The 17,176-nt window shown below is 42.1% G+C and overlaps 1 protein-coding gene across 1 annotated transcript in view; it reads right to left on the bottom strand.

Annotated features, from left to right (window-relative positions):
- Positions 1-16,079, bottom strand: part of asic1b (acid-sensing (proton-gated) ion channel 1b) — a 39,920-nt gene extending 23,841 nt beyond the window's left edge. The window contains exon 1 of the mRNA XM_071524606.1: positions 15,408-16,079. Within this exon, the coding sequence (XP_071380707.1) occupies positions 15,408-16,079 (672 nt within the window). The remainder of the gene's footprint in view (positions 1-15,407) is intronic.
- Between the last annotated feature and the right edge of the window lie 1,097 nt (positions 16,080-17,176).

Here is a 17,176-nt window from a genome sequence, read left to right as displayed (position 1 = left end):
TAACAACTGCATGCTGCTCTGAAACTGCGGTTAAAGAATTTCACTAATGAACCTATTATAAAAGCAAACAGGCATACTCGTTAAGGGACCTTGGGCCGATATCTTCACTCTGTGAATCAATTGGCACGCGAGAACTAAATATATGCCGCTTGATTAAGATTGACAGGATCTTAAAATGTAACTAACGGATAAAGAGACAAATTGTTTCAAACACAACTTTAATTAATTCAATCAAGAGTGAACAAAGAGAAATAAAAAAGAATTCACATAAAAAAAGCTGTTTCCTTGATTAGTACTGAGCAGAAAAAATGCAGACTTTGGCTAAAAGCATTGATTTTTCAGTGTTGCGTATACTCCCATAGCAAAACGTTGGAGTCTATAAAAGGACTGCCTCGTTATTTCTGTAAAGAATTTCAAAGGCCCTTTGCCTTAAAGGAAAAATCCACACTAAAACAAATTCACATATGGTATTGCTATGATCTTAGCCAGTTCTGTTTTAATTTGTGAATGTGAATTCTTCTCTCGCAAAGTCACAGAAACATGTCAACCAAAGCTCTTTTGATGATGTTATCATGAGACAAATCCTGGAGCTGTTAACTGATAATTGACAGGAAAGGACTTTTGTGAACGCAGTGGCAGTACGCTGGGTAAACTTACGGATACATTTTCTGGTTCATACCTGTCAGCACTACGATGAAACAAAGCTGAAAGATGCAAAAGCTGAAAAAAAACAAATGTCCACAAATGTCAGTATCTGTTGGCAACTGATGCCATGAATTTTTTATCACAGAGTAGTAAACATCACAGATTATTAGTTGCTTGATCCGTAGCAACTGATGTGGATCAAAATATTCAATAGATAGCTTAGGGTGGATTTCGCTTCAACAACTCCTCCAAATCAGTAAGTAAGGCCGGTGAACCAGTGAAACAGTAAAATGAACCCAAACCCAATTTAAGACGGATGAAAAGACACCAAAAAAGCATAGAAATTTATTGCCACTGACGTCATATCTTTCATCAGCCGTTTTAGCAAGCCAGCAAGGACGACACCATTTGGTATGCATCCTATGTCTTGCTGGGGGCTGAATAACATACTTTCAACACCCCCACAGTATTAATATTTGAGGTGTGCATATAAAGTTGCAACGCATCATATAACTACCTGCAAGCGTGGCTGTGGATTAGAATCACAACTACCGCGATCAATAAAACAAGTCAATAAAAATGTTGATTTCCTATTAATTCTTTATTTGAAAAGGGAGTGACAAAAGTACCTGGGCAATGGAAATAGCCGCCGTAGCGCGTGGATGCTGAAACTTTGATAAACCTTTGAGGTCCGCGCAGCTCTGTGTGGCTCTGTGTTGACTGAATCCACTGATGGCTGATGGTTTGTTTGCGAGAGCTCCAGGGTGTTGAGGCACAACGCAGTTAATCAAACTGTCATTCTGGGCCTAGACCAGGGGTGGGGCCGGCCAGCCTAGACCTTGACTCGTGTAGAGTCAAACTATAGGCCACAGGGCAACCAGCACCACCCTGCTCTCTCCCAACCTCTCTCCCTCCCTCCATCTCTTTAATCTACTTGGCTTCACACACTCTCTCCCTCTCTCGTTATCTCTCAGCTCTCTCTCTCTACCCTCAGTACATACTGCACAAACACCCCGTCTCTCTACTAGGGCATAAACACAACGAATTCTCCCTCATCTTCCCATTCTCAGTTGGTTGTCTCTCTCCATTGTAGTCCCCACCAACTCCCCTTCCGCCCCCTTCACTACTACTTTTCAGCTCTCAGTCTGTGATCTCCGTATTCTCTCAGTTTCTCTCGGTTGCCTCCGTCTCTCCGCTCTCTCTCTTACTCTCTCTCTCTCTCCCCCACTGGGGGAATGTTCGGCGCCAAGACATCCACAAGGGAGCAGGCGGAGAGAGAGCGAGGGAGGTGGCGAAGGACGGAGGGAAGGAAGAGGCTGGGAAATGGAGAGGAGGGGGGTGGGGGTGGTGGGGTGGTGGTTGGGAGGGTGGGGTGGTTGGTGGGGTGCGGGGTGCAGAGAGAGAGAGAGAGGCAGCAGTCAGGGTCCTGCAGCTGCGGGAGTTGACAGAGGAGCAGGTGGTGATTTACAGAGACAATTTCGAGGATAATTGTGTACATGATCTGCTGTAAGGGACAAGTGTCACTAAGGCTGCCTTTCCAATAGCCTCTCAATCTCCTGGGCTATAAGGTGGAATTAATGGCTGCGTCAGGTAAGCGCAGCACTACTGTAAAGCCCGCGTGAGAGAGACGAGAGTTAGTGCAAGTTCCTCGGTAGCTCACTGCAAGCTTGTGAACACAGAAAGGCTTTACGGAGCGTCACCGACACAGTGCTGAATATTATATGACACTGTCAACTGAATGAACATTTCACTGTCAGCAGCAGAAATAGGAACAATACAGTAAGAAAAAAAAAAAAAAACATGTCCTTGAATTCTTAACAATGATAAGCACTGCACTATGCACATAATAGATTGAAGAGCCATGTTTTTTTATAAAGTTTTGTGGCTGTAAGGAGCACAAAGACATCTCCTTGGATACTAAAAACTGAAATTATCTAATGTGACATCACACATTTAAGAGCCATATCATTAAAGTGATGTGAATGGATGGAGCTTAATATCTCCTTGGATCCTGAACTGAATAATATAACGCAACTGTTCTGTTGTGGAAAGGATTGTTGTGGAGTATATTAGGAAACGGATATTTCTGATTCTGCCTGAAGCTGTTGTAAAACATCCAAAAAACAAACAACTGAGACTGCATAATTGCTCATTTAAATATTAATGCATAACCAAAAATCACCACTTGTGCAACCATAAAGCTTGATGGAAAAATAACATCCAATTATTATTATTATTATTACATTTTTATTGATTTAAGATAAAAGACTTTTGCATTCTTCATGATTCCAATGGTGTGTCTGGTGTGTGTAGACTGATATATCGGTTTGCCAATATATTGATGATCCACTGATGATATGATTGTCTCTCACTGACCATAGCTACATTAACAGTCTGTAAATTGCTCAATTAGGTTTTTTTGGAAATCAATTCTTCATTTAAAGGCCTAATGTTTCCCAAAAGATTCAATGCAGTTTTAGTGTCACATGATTTAAATGCTGTTTCCGAGGTTTTTCCACCCTGACAAGAATGAAATTCTGTTGGAAACACTGACTACTTGCAATTTTTTGGCATGAAAAAGATCAAATTTAAAGACACTGACTATCGGCCAAAAATATTGGCTATCTGTGACTTCAGTCTAAAAATAGCGGTATTGGTATGGGCCTTCAAAATCCACATCGGTCGAACCCTATCAGTACAAGAAATAAGCCACCTGAGGCCGTGTTGTACATTGATTTTAGAAAAGCTAAGAGGGCTTTAGGCACGAAGTGAAGCCTCTTAGCTGTTCTAAAATCAGTGTAAAGCACAGTATTCAGTGGCGTATTGTTTCAGCAAGAACCCCCCTGGATACTAAACTGTAACTGCTTCATGTCACTGCACTAGGCACATGACAGCTTCAAAAGACATATTGCTTAAATATTGTGAATGGATGGAGCACAGTAACACTTCATTGAATTTCAAGCTCTAATAACCTAATGTCACTGCACTCAGGACAATATGGACTCAAAAAAACATTTTTTTTTAAATGTCACGACAGGATTGAGTATGGCAGCAGCCCTTGGATAGTGACCTATAATAAATTTACGTCACTGCCTTAATCTCAAAATGGATCCAGGAGTCTTATTGTGTAAGTATTGTGGCTGGATGGATCAGATTCATATTTATAGCCCACGGGCCAGTGAGGGGATCCCTCTCTGCACAGGGAAACACAGGATGACACAGCTAATTCATCCAGGCAGCATTGTGACAGCTGGGCTGGGGAGAGTTTGGGAAAGGAGAGATGGTTCTGATGAATGACTTTCTGAGTGCGGCCGCTAGCTATAGCAAACAGTCCCTGGGTCCCCACGGCTCTGTTGCCTCCTATTTGCTGCTCAGGGAGAAATGAATGAATGGCCCTTTGTGAAATAAATGGTCCCTTTCTGCCTGACGTGTACAAATGAACACTTATCGTAAAAACAAATCCATCCATTTGCTTTATTAGTTGTGTAGGTGTGTTTTGTGCGCTGGTGCTTAAGCTTGTGTGTCTGTCACCTGCACGCACACGTGTATACCCACCCGCACACCATGCACACACACTAAAATAAGGAAGGATACACACACAGGCAGGCACATAGACACATACACATGCACAAACATTGTGACAAGAGTGCATAGATGAAAACAAACATAAAAGTCGAATGCCAACAATATGAACAAGGTTTCTCCTCTATCTCATCCCGCAGATGCAGTTCCTCCCAATCGGCTTTGGTTTAAAAAAATAAATGCCTCCAAGGCCCCCCCAAGGAGCCGTATCATAAAAGACATACCCTTTGAAAATATTACTCCCCGAGTTCATTTTAGATCTTTAATTCAGCAGAAGTATGTTCAAGAACTTCTGCACCAGTGTAACCCTCAGGAGATATCCTGTCTTGTCCTATTAATTTCAGCCTGGGTTCCTACTGGTCTTAAAAACACCTTACAATCACAGGCTTATCAGTTGCTATTAACCAATGCAGGATATTCTGACAGAGGGGTAACACTGAAAAAAAATATATTTCTTCAATTTCTTGCCTGGATGAGGTATTGTTATAATTCAACTACTTCACCAGAATTTATGTCCAAATTCTGTTTCTCATCCCCTTGTCCAGAAACTTGGTCTTGCACCAGTTACACCGGCAGCTTGTTAAATTGTTGGAAAGAGGTGTGTGTGCACGTGTGTGTGTGTGTGTGTTCCACTTCATGTCAAAGGGATGTCAGACAAGCAGACAGAGCAGGACTAACGAAGAAGTGCAGAGGGCAGTCCGATTGGCCGACAACTCCCTCAGGGTGGTCACGCACACACACACACACACACGCACACGCACACACACACACACACACACACACACACACACACACACACACCTTGTGAGGCCATTACATTTGCTTAAATTCACTGCTGCAGCTCAACACAGAAAATGCTTGACCTTATCCTTAACTCCTAACCCGGAAATATTAAGCTTCCCCCTCCCCACCACTGACTGGAAAAAATGAGAAGTTGTTGGAAACTGTCCAAAATTGAGGACTAGCACATGTAGTGAAATCACACACACATACAGAGAAGCACACATAACCTCCCACCCACACACACGCACGCACGCACACACACACATGCGGACGCTCACACGCACGCACGGAGGGAGACCTGACTCCCAAAAAGCATGAAACAGTCAGTCCACTGCCAGCCGCACAGCGGGTTGCATCTAAATGGATTTTTCATTTTGATTTCATTTTGGCCCACAGTATAATGGTCCCTCTGGAGATACGTTTACTCAAAGCAATAGGATGGCTGGTGTCTTTGGTGAGTGTGTGTATGTGTGTGTGTATGTGAGTGTGTGTGTGCAAGGTGGGTAGCAGATGTACTGTTCAAATACTCCTTAATTGGTGGCATGATTTATTTGTTTTTTTTCCCCCAAAACCTCTTAGTCTGGTACTGCATGTACAACGACGGTGTAATATAAACCTCTGAACAGGGAGGCGGGGGTTTGAAACAACAGGGTACAATTCCCCACCGATGTCTGTAAATCTTTGTGCCATTTAGGCAGACATTATTGGTGTTTAGATTTGCATCAGCTGTGCTTATTGGGTTGTGGCTGTGAATAATATAATCAACTGTTCTTCTTGTATTGCCCAAAGGCAGCAACACTAGGCCTGCTGAGATTGACTCCGAGATCCTGCTATGAAACAACAATCACTCAGTCAATAGGCCTTCCCCTAACACTAGCACAGGAATGACTGTTTGCAATTTTTAACTCATTTACATTTTAGGCATTTTGCCGATGCTCTTATCCAGAGCAACTCACAGTGACTGAGCAGATAAGGGTTCAGTGTCTTAGTCAATGACATTTCAGTAGGACACTGGCTGTTGACATCGGTGGTTGAAGGGATCAAACCTGTGACATTTCGGTTACGGGACAGAATCTCGAACCACTAGGTCTCCCTTCCACCTGAACTGAAAGGTCAGCATGGTCTCTGAGCCACACGGCCATTCACAGTTTATTTTCTTTAAACGTGAAAGGGGGTTTTGTGATGTTTGGTCTGAGAGAGCATGAAGAAGGGAGATAGCACGGTTGTCAGATAAGCACAAACAGGCACAAACACACACACACGCACGCACATACATTCACACAAACACTCACATACATTGACACCTCTCTTTCTCTCTCTCTTTCTTTATCTCTCTCTCTCTCTCTCACACACACACAAGCACGCACTCACACAAGACAGATGTGCACCCTTCCATTCCATAGGATGAGGTGAGGTGTGCTGCTGATTCTACACTCCATTTCAAACAGCCTATCTGTGTAAGAGGGGGAGTCATGCTGACCACAAGAGATGCAGCCAGCTATGAAACCCTGGAGTGCAGAGGCAGCAAATAGCATTTCAGCAACAAACACACAGGCAGCCACACACATATACCCTTACACCTGCACACACATGTACAGTGCAGTGGTGACCATCAGGTAAGTGCCTCATCCTGAATCATCATCCTGTGCATTTATCTTCAGTTAGCACTGTAGTTTCTGTCAGCCCGCCACACAGCAATTTCACTATTCATTTTCATATTTGGAAAATAGAACTGAATTGTCATGCGTGATACAGTATGATTTAAATTGTCATATTGGCCTCACAATGCCAACTCAGAAAAACTGTGCATCAAGATCCGCAGTGTATGAAACACAAAACTTGTATCTTCTACATGTTACTTGCCATAGGATTCCATGAGCTTTGTGGTGTTTGAACAGAGATAAAAATAGATTTTTTTCAGTATAGGCAGTCAATAATGGGATTTGATGATTGCTATGACTCTATGAATGTCCACATTCATGCACATTCATGCACACATAAGCACACACCCAGGCACGCACACACACACAAAGAGAAAGAGAATGACAGCAAGAGAGAAAGACACAGAGAGAGACAGAGAAAGAGAGAGAACTCAGAGACCACCGGTCTTAAAAGGACACCACCTTTCTCCTTACAGCTCCTCTGACATCCATTCTGTCATTTGGAGCCAAGCGCTCTCTTTCAGCTTTGGTATAAAGTACGGAGGTACAATCCAGTAGGAAGCCATTAAGGCCCAGTCATCACCCTAATTAGCTGCTGATAAGTGGCTATTGGCTCGATATGGGACACTTGTCATATTTCTTATTCATATATAATTGCTCCAACACGGCTGGATTATCCCTCATTTTCACATTCTCAGGCATCATTAATCTTGGTGGAGGATTAAAAAGAAAGTTCTATCCCTTTATTTTTGCCACTTTAATGACTAATTAGTATTTGTGTTCTGAAGTATTGGCTGATATTGAAGAAAGGTAGTGACGTATCTGTCCCATTTTAATGACTGAGGCTTAATATCCCGTTGGACTTGGTTTAACGGGAGTGAGAGTTGCTGTGCAACTTGTCACCCACCTCTGTCTCGAAGGAAGACTGATGAGTGATTTAATTAAAAAGGGTGTATTTGAAAACAGTGATCCATCACCAGGATAGAGAGAGACACGGTGATCATGGGATAGAGTGCTGTGCTCTCCCTCCTACTGACACCAAATGACTTCAGTCCTTCATGGCTTAGTCCATATAGAGAAACAGTGGGGGATCTGAAGAGAAAGAGAGAGAGAGATAGAGAGAGAGAGACAGAGAGAGAGAGAGAGAGAGAGAGAGAGAGAGAGAGAGAGAGAGAATGAGAGAGAGAGAATGAGAGAGAGAGAAAGAATGAGAGAAAGAATGAGAGAAGGGTTTCTTTCGAGGCTATACACGATGAACAAGCCTAAGCTCATGTTTGATTTCTAATATTTATTGTTTAATCCCCAGAACATGAATTGAGTTAAATCCCTCAGGAAAACAGGTCTTTCAATATGGCAATTATTGTGTTTCCACTGGCAGCGACATTGCTTGTAAATGAGGCTTCAACTGGAAAGTGGTCACTGCAACTTGGGCTCTGATGTTGTACTGTAGTAGGAATCGAAGGCTTCTTCAGAGATGGGGTTAAGTATATTTCTGAGTGATTTCCTTTAAAAAAAAGAAAAAAAGAAAAATGAAAAGCATACAGTGCCCTCAGTGCCAACAACTCTGACCAAGAGAGCTAGTTCAGATTCTAAAAAAAATTGTAAAACACTGCCCCCCTGTGTTCACAATGTGATATTCAATGTTTATAGGGGCATTTTAATAAGAGAGGAATTTATATTAACCGGTGTGCTGGAAATAAACTGCTGAGAGGGCACGAAAAAAAAGTAGAAATAAGATGAGCATCAGAGTCATTTATCTAACTGATACAATCCTCATTCAAATTGCTTTTAAATTAAGATTAAAAGAAGAAAATCTCTGCTCTGCATAACTTTTTTTTTTCCAAGTGTCTGCTCTGCATTAGATAGAATGTTCTTCCATCTGAGTGGAATCCAGAATTCCTAGATTCCCTTATGCACTCAAAATTGATAAATTATGTAATTCAACATCAGCTCTGTGTTTGGCATGATAAGCCAAAGCTTTGCATTACAAAGGGCACAGAGATCACCTCAGAGCTTCTGATCTGAAAATAATGAATAATGGCAAAGAGGAGAGAAAGTCACAGACAGCTATCTGAATTTCACAGTGTTACCATAAATATTTAATGATCTTGTGCTGTCACCTCTCAGAGGAGAGAAAGCACTTCAGCGGTACATGCTTTTTCAAACTCTGAGACTCCACAATGACCATTCTGTCAGGGAGTCTATACTTGCACAGAGCACTAATCAAACCTATTTACGTAAACTGCAATTTGACTGCCTTTTAAATCTGTTATTTTGGATGAATCTGCCCACACGGTGTCTGCCTCAGCAGGAAAATGGAAACAACGTAACTGATACATCTACACCAAAAGACACTGATTAGACAGTGATTGCTGTTCTGCACAGACACACTTCAATGATGCATGTGTGCTGGTAATGTGGTTATTACCTGATGGATCTAGGCTTTAAACCAACTAATGAAAGAGTAAGGATCAAACATAGATCAAGATCTAAAGAATGCATAAAACCTATACTAGGGCAATTAAAATCCATCACAAAATGACTACACATTACAAACAAAGACACGAAAAATCAATTTCTATTTGAGGAAGTGACAGTGTAATTAGCCTAATTGCACAAGGTGTAGAATAATTGTTGCTCCCAAAGTGACAAGGACAAATTGAGTTCCGTACACACTAACTGTTGGCAGTGCTATATTCAGTGCAATTCAGTTCATCTTTGTCCTTTGTTGGTGGCACATACATTATAATCTAGTGCACTCAGTTCCTGCTTTATGATAATTTACCAGCGTCTAATATATCATGGCATATGCTTGAAGATAATTACATTACGCTTTCCCTGATACAATTTCTGCCCAATGCCTCCTGAAAGGAAGTGCTGAACCATAACAAGTATTTACAGCTCACAGCCAGACGCTGAGGCCAGCCCTGGCATTTAATTTTCCTTTCTCTGAAAACATTGCAGTCTGTCTACCTATCTGTCTGTCTGTGAGAGCCTGAGGCCAGGGTAAACAGATTGATGCTCTTGAGGAGACAGTAGAAGGGCGTAACCGGAGCCATTGCCTGGCTCTGCCGGCGATGCTGAGCTTGGTAGAAAGGCAAGCTGTATCTAATGGGCTGGGGATGGAGCAGGAAGCAGGGATTTGGATCACTGCTCTAGAGGGGGGCTCACATTCTGCCCCGGGACAGAACGGCTGAAACCTGAACCCTCTATCTGCAGGGCATTAGCCGAGCCCTGCTATTGACCCAGCTGTGGGCAAAAGCGCACGATCGCAATGTGCACACACAAGACACATACACAGACAGACAGAAACATTCATACACATGCACAAGAGAGAGACGGGGAGAGAGAGAGAGCGAGAGAGAGAGAGAGAAAGAGAGAGAGAGAGAGAGAGAGAGGTGGAGGATGGATAGACAGAAAGCCCAAGAGAGTGAGAGAGAGAGAGAGAGAGAGAGAGAGCAGGCGATCAATTAGCTCTCCTCCCCATCCCTACAGTCTTTGAGGACATTACTGGCCCTTTAGCAGGTATAATAAACAGCCACTAGCAAGGAGTTCAGTGTTCTCCACATAAGTGCCAGTGTTGTTACCAATGACCACCTTACCCTAAATAAATACACTCCACTGATTAGCAGTGAAGAAAGAGTATGATGGAAATACATAATGTGTGCTGTCGAGCGAGTTCACCTGCCTCCAGATACACATAGGCCACTCGGGTACATGCTGGGTATAGCTAATTTGGAGTTTACAAGCAGGGGACTGGAGCCAGAGTGTATCCTGCTGGCATATTTTCTCCTTTTATTTTCTCTCTTTCCAGGCAGCCCAGCCTCTGTGTGTGTGTATATATGGGAATTTAGGCACACTCTCTTCGGCTGGAGCAACAGCAGCCGGTTTTTACAGCGGCAGCCTCAACTGAATTCCCCCATCCTGCATCTATCCTGCATTAGTACTGCAGCAGCCACAGTATTCTTTTCAATGAAATGTTACACAGCAGAAAACATCCTTACTTAAGGGAAAAAAATCCACCCTTGGATACACTTACACAAATATCATGAATTGGTAACGTCCAATGTATTCCAGGAGTTATTCTGTAATGAAGTGTTGTAATTTACTTTTTTGGTGTACTCACTTTCCCTCAAACTGTCTCATCTACACTTTACTTAGTGTTTTGTTTCCCAGAATGACTTTTGTCAACTCACAGAGACCAGCCGTGAACTTACAGCCAACTTTGCTTTCAACCAAAAGTGGGCATATGGGTATATAAATATAGCAAGCTCTCCAACTCGCTCAGGAACATTGCGCTGTGTCTGTGATCGCAGCCACGCTCCCTTACTCCTAATGCAACATGTCTTGTGGCTGCATTGCACTATGGTCTACTGAGGCTACTGTCAGTGGAGAAATCGGTGGAGAAATCGGTCTCTCTTCATTCTTCTACAAAGGATTTTCAGATTGTTCAATGCTGGTACAAAATGGTGAGTCTAGAAAGAAGCGCTCGCTCTGTGACTGCGAGGGACCTGACAGCAAAACCTGACATTTACCGTTGATATTTTAAATAGCTGAAAAATGTTCTGTTCCATTGTAGCTCTGCTGGATGTATCTCAGCATGATTTCATGTACGTTGTCTATATTTGACCAGTTAATCTGCAGGAATAAAAAAAATATATAAACCACCAAACAACAAAATGGGCCCAGAAATGCAAGGTACATCACCAATAGCTGTTTTTTAAAGGTTAGAGAGAACACTTGCATTTGCAAGTATTTGTATTTGGAGGCAGAGTAATATTAAAGAAGGGTAATAAAGCAGGAGGAACCTCTACAGTGGCTGCATCCGTGCATAAGCTTAAGCAGCAATCAATGATTATATTAGTGGAAGGCTGCAATACTGAAGGGTTCTGGTTAAAGTGTCAAGGGCCATCATTAATCCTATTAGACTTGACAAGGAAATTAGTACTTGTCAAGTGGGAATCTGCTCTTTAGCCTTCATGCACTTACATACACCTAGACTTGCAAAGATGCAGGCATGTACACACACACACACACACACCAGTTCACTCACAAACACACACACAAACCTGGACCACCCACTGCCCAAACACTACCACTAATGCAAGTCAATGCAGAGCTGTCTCTAGAAATGGACCTTTCGTTAAATGCTCTTATGCAGTAATGTTATCAACAGAACAGAAAATGCTCTCAGGCTATTTATTGTGCTTTATCAGTGCTGAATAATTAATTGCCTCATCAAACATTCACACCTGGGATTGAACTGTTTCATTATGGGTTTGGGAGAGTAAAGTTCAAGCCTTGTATGGTTTGCTCTGAAGCCAATACTCTCAGATATATGAGAGTGTCAAACTCTTCAACCTATAAAATGCATTACAAATATTATACATGATCTTTAGCCCATAAACTTCCTATACCTTATTGATCTAAAGGATGAGCCTCAAGCAAAAGAGAAATAATGCAGCATGAATAATGTATATGCAATACACAGTGTATGTTTTTCAATATATTCAGAGCCTATAAGCTATTCTGTAATTATTATATTTATGATGGTTAGCCTCAGGGCAAAACAAAAACAGTTTGAGAGTAACTGAGTCTGTAAGGACAAAGCTGCTGTTGATTTGAATGGGATAAGCTGTCAAAACACCCTGCCAAGGTGAATGAGATGATGTGAACTTAAGGAGAATCCCTTCTAATTCAAAGTATGAAAGTCAAAATCAGCAAGTACCAGCTCTGAACTGCACAGTCGCAGGAACTGTTGCCTGACCGTCACACACACGTCAAGTCTGAACACTGAAGAAGGCCTGGTCACTGCCTCCCTCCCATGCTAATAACTTGGCAGTGCCCAGTCACAGCACTTTGTCTTTTGAAAAGCATATCAACAACGTGTGACAGCTGGCCTTACTTCACCTCAAGAACATTGCCCATATTTCCCGCTTTCTCCATTTGTGATACAGATTGCCTGACCGAGGCATTTTTCAACTCTTGCCTAGGTAAGATGTTGAAACCTGAATGAAAATATGTGGAGAGATATATAGTCTGCTGTCGAAGGTTTGGTAGTTCTTTGGCTCTGATGTCAGGTCTTGTTGTCTTTGTACTATGTGTCAATATACACTGTGATACTAAGTAAGTTGTGTGTTGCAACTTGCATACTATATATACTACAAATTCCTTTGTGCACATTATGCTGTTGCAGGGGCTGTAAATTTGAACATCTGTAAACTCCAACCATCTGTTAATCTGTCAAAGCCAAAATAGCGAGAATTATTTGAAGCCAAAATGAGTTCTGTATTAGCATGAAGGCGACATTGTATCTTTAATATTCAAAATGTTCTATTTGTTGTATTTTTAACTATAGGATATTATTTACTGCTGCAGCGACTGAATTTCCCCTTGCGATCGTTAAAGTTTTATTTTATCACGTCTTGCATTTATTGCACTTAGTGAATAAAGAGATTCTGATTATTTGAGCTCCCTGCTGCAGGATCTGCCCTAATGCGACAAAACACGTTCACAGCTCTGCCTCGGATTTACCCGCTATCACCACTACATCATCCCCACAGTCAAAGACCTTCACTTCACATTGGCCTTCTCACTAACCCCAAAACCAGAGTCTGCACTTTGGTTGCCAGGCTGCTCTCCCGTACAGCTCCCCATCTCTGGAGCACACAGCCCCAGAATGTCAGAGCTGCTCTCAGTGTTGACGCTTTGAAAGCCCTAATGAAAACTCACCTGTTTAGATAGGCCTTTAATGTTTAATGTCACGTCACTCACTGTTTTCTCTGCCTTTTTATCTTCTCTGCGGCATGTAAATAAGTTAGTTTTCGAGGAAGTGCTATATCAATAAATTCCTATTTTTGTTCTTTTTCATTTTTACTGTATATGTAACAGGCTAATGTTATTGATTTGCAATGATTAATTCAACTACTAATACTAATGCAACTTAAAGATGCAGTGCAATGATTCCCACTCAGTCCCGAAAAGTTTGATGTTGATTTCTAACACAATGAGCACAATTGTTATATAATATTTCTATCTTTGGGGAACAAATATCCAGTATAGGAACTTAAACACTGAGCAACAATGGAGGCACAGATGTTTTGGCTAGTTTGGCTATGGGGCATCTCATTAATTATGCATACTGTCGACCAATCAGAGCATTCATTAAAACCTGGGTGTGGGTGACATCATTTACACCAGGAAGTAGACTGGAATTCTAAATCTGTTGGATTCTGTTGACAACCAGAGGGAGAGTTTTTCGAAGGGCGTTTCCGCAATGCTGACAGTTATAATAATTTGGGTAACTTTACATTAACAGGTCCTTTGTTAAATTATACCAAGAAATTGATAAATACAATTCTTATTGCATTGGAATGTTAAACCACAAACGACTGATTGTGCTGCTTCATTAGAACTTCAGAATTATGTTCAAGTATCTTTATCCTTGCTGACTTTGAGTCAATAATACACAAAACCTATGCCAATGGCAAAGTTACCACCTAAGCCTCTCCAAAAGACTACTACTACCACCTCTACTACTACTACTAATACTAATACTAATAATAAAAATGATAATAATACTAATAATAAAAATATTAATAGTAAATTGTACAATCATACAATTATAATTCCAATTATAGTGCTGTCAGGCTAGTCTAAAAAGGAAAAGTCAATAAATCTACATGCATTTACACACTGATGTAATTATAACTTCAGTACATCCATTAGCAGTCGGTGCATACCTATCCATATCTGTGCAAAGGTCAGGGAAATCAATAGACCAATAGCTGGATATTGTCAACACAACATACTAATTCAGTATTCCACTTGCGTGCCGTCTGATGTGCATGCACAAGGGAACATTGGGTAGCAGACAGAAAGTCAAAAAGTCAGGGAATGTCTGTCTAGCAAGAGGCTGACCTGCACTTTTTCCAGGGCAGCGCAAAGTTCCTTCAACGCCTATTCAATTCAACAACAACAGATATATGCCAAGTATGCCACTTTGAGTAATGGAACCTGCTCCATTATTATGTCCTGTCCTGCTCTGTTTTTTTTATTATCATTTACAGTAAACCTTTATTGAATCAGGCACGCTGACTAAGGAAAACATTCTTATTTACAGCAATGACCTGGGATTGTAGGTAACCAAATTACCTCACAGAAATAAAGAAACCATTTCAGCCATAGTGGGGACTTTCAACATATTCTTATTGAATGACTGGTATCAGGTACTTAAGACAAGACTCACTAATCAAGTACACATTTCTTAAAGACCACTTCAACCTCAAATAAACCTTAACTCCAAAACATGTTAAAATTCCAAACTGCCATCCTAACATTAGAGTTTAGTTTTTAGATATAGCCGAGATCACTCATCACACAAGTATGTTTCACTGGGCCTCTTCAATTTATCACAACAAACACTGACACAAGCTATTTTCTGTCAGCGCTCAACAGCCTTCCTCTTTACATTTCTCTGGTTCACTCACTGCAAATCTAGGTCATCTTATGCAATAAACCTATGCTCATCTCGCACCTATCAATCAAAACTGTCAAATTTACCAGACCTGTATAAAATAGTGGTTGAATGTGTGAAGTGCCAACACGCAAATGAAAATTTCCACCTTTTAGTCTGTTCGAATGTCTGTGGAGTCAAACCAAACTATTCTCAGAAATATAAAATATTTGAAACTCATTTGAAAGATATTTTTCCCCGAGGATTTCTCTGCAGCCTACCTCTGTGAAGTCCTCGGCGCCACAGTCTTCGCCTCTGAAGTTACACTCCAGCATCATGTCGTCCATGCGGTGTTTAGTGCGGGCGAAGAAATCATCCAGGCTGAAGCGAGAGCCTGGTTGGCGGTCAGGCTCCGGGGCCAGTGGAATCCCTGGGGCCATGTTGTCTTCATAGCCCAGCATAGGGCCCACGAAGATCAGGTCGCTGTAGGTGATCTGGGACTTTCTGAAGTGGTTGTAGTTGCAGAGGGTGATAGCTGGAAAGGTCAGGTTCTTGGCCACTTTCTCATCCAGCACAGTGACATGGTCAAATTGGAAGTAGTACAGCACCCTGTCAACCACCTGTAAAAGGAATGCAGACAGGGCCAGGGTGAAGACCAGCGCCCACAGACCCTGCCGGATACCGAACTTGTTGTTCTCCACAAACACATGGTTGGTGCCATGGAGCGAGCAGCCATCGAAGAATGTGGCCAGGTCGTCCACCTGGGTGACGTCTTCTTCCTCGTCATCGTAAACCTCCGTCTCGCCACACCCGTCCAGGTAGTCCTGCGAGTCCCTGTCACTGCCGCCCTTGTTTACCCGCTTGTAGTGGTCATCGAAGCCGTCTTTACCAGATCCACCGCCAGGCTCATCGTCGGCTGAGAAGGAGATGGAGCACATGATACGGACAGGCATCGTGGCTAGATGAACAGGCGGATACCGCTGTTAATAGATGCCAATCTGAAGTCAGACGTCCAGTGACAAATCAAATCCTTATGGATCTTGTAAAAAATAACTTCTTTCACAATCTCTTCTTTTGAGTGCAGACTCCAAAATCCTGAAGTAACAAAGCCATTCAAGAAGAAAAGCACTGATAAGCCTCTTCAAATCTGGCTACTAATGCAAAAACCTCTTCATCAATCAAAATCATCCTGGAATTCATCAATCGCAGAATTAACAACTTCCGCACGGACAATATCAATTCAGTCACGAACCAGGGAATCTACGCTATGCCTCAGAGTCTCTTAAAGTGAAGTCGGTCAAAATAAAGATGAAACACACACTGTCCCAAAACAAAAAAAAAGTTCGTCTGAGGACAAGAGAGAACAAGTAAAGGCGGTGTCACACTCAGCTGAAAAGCAAACCTAAACCAACTCTGCTCCCTGCCGTTCACACCTGCAGTGAATGGTGAATAGATGCCTTGTCCGGCGTTGTCCTTGTGTCTCGGGGGCAGATACACCCCATAGAGCAATTTCGAAAGAGAGAAGAAGAAGAAGAAGAAGAGGAGGAGAATGAGGAGGAGGAGGAGGAGGAGGGGAAATGAGGTGAGGCCATGAGGAGTACAGGATACAGAATACTCCCCCAGGGCGCAGCTACAGGTCACCGTGCCGGGGCCGAGTTTCACCATTTACAGGAAAAAAAGCCATGACGCAGAGAGAGAGTAAGAGATCAGCAACCAATGTGCGGTAGAAAAAGCCCTAAATAGGCTGTTTAGATCTGCTGATGTTACTGTTCAGTTTGACCTCACTCCTTCAAAAAAAACTGGGTTTAGTTGTGTTGTTCAAATGCAAATGATACTTAGATGTTATTGAAATGAGAAGAGATGAGATGATAGACTCTAGAGTAAATTGGAAAAGACACACACAGGAATATAGCACCCTTACTTTTTCTGCAATGGTTTGATTACAAGATCACCATTGGTTAGTTAGTCTAAAGCTTGGAGAGGTGCACTTCTGCTCTCCTTCCCCGTGTGTTCGGAGGCTCTTATAATGAGCTTTAAAGGGCAAAGGGAC

The sequence above is a fragment of the Centroberyx affinis genome, unplaced genomic scaffold, assembly GCF_046629955.1.
Source record: "Centroberyx affinis isolate AG114_WGS23_722 - 3 ecotype Tasmania unplaced genomic scaffold, CSIRO-AGI_Caff_v1 ptg001206l_1, whole genome shotgun sequence".
Taxonomy (NCBI): domain Eukaryota; kingdom Metazoa; phylum Chordata; class Actinopteri; order Beryciformes; family Berycidae; genus Centroberyx; species Centroberyx affinis.
Note: the sequence above shows the minus strand (reverse complement) of the source record. Positions and strands in the feature narration are given on the sequence as shown.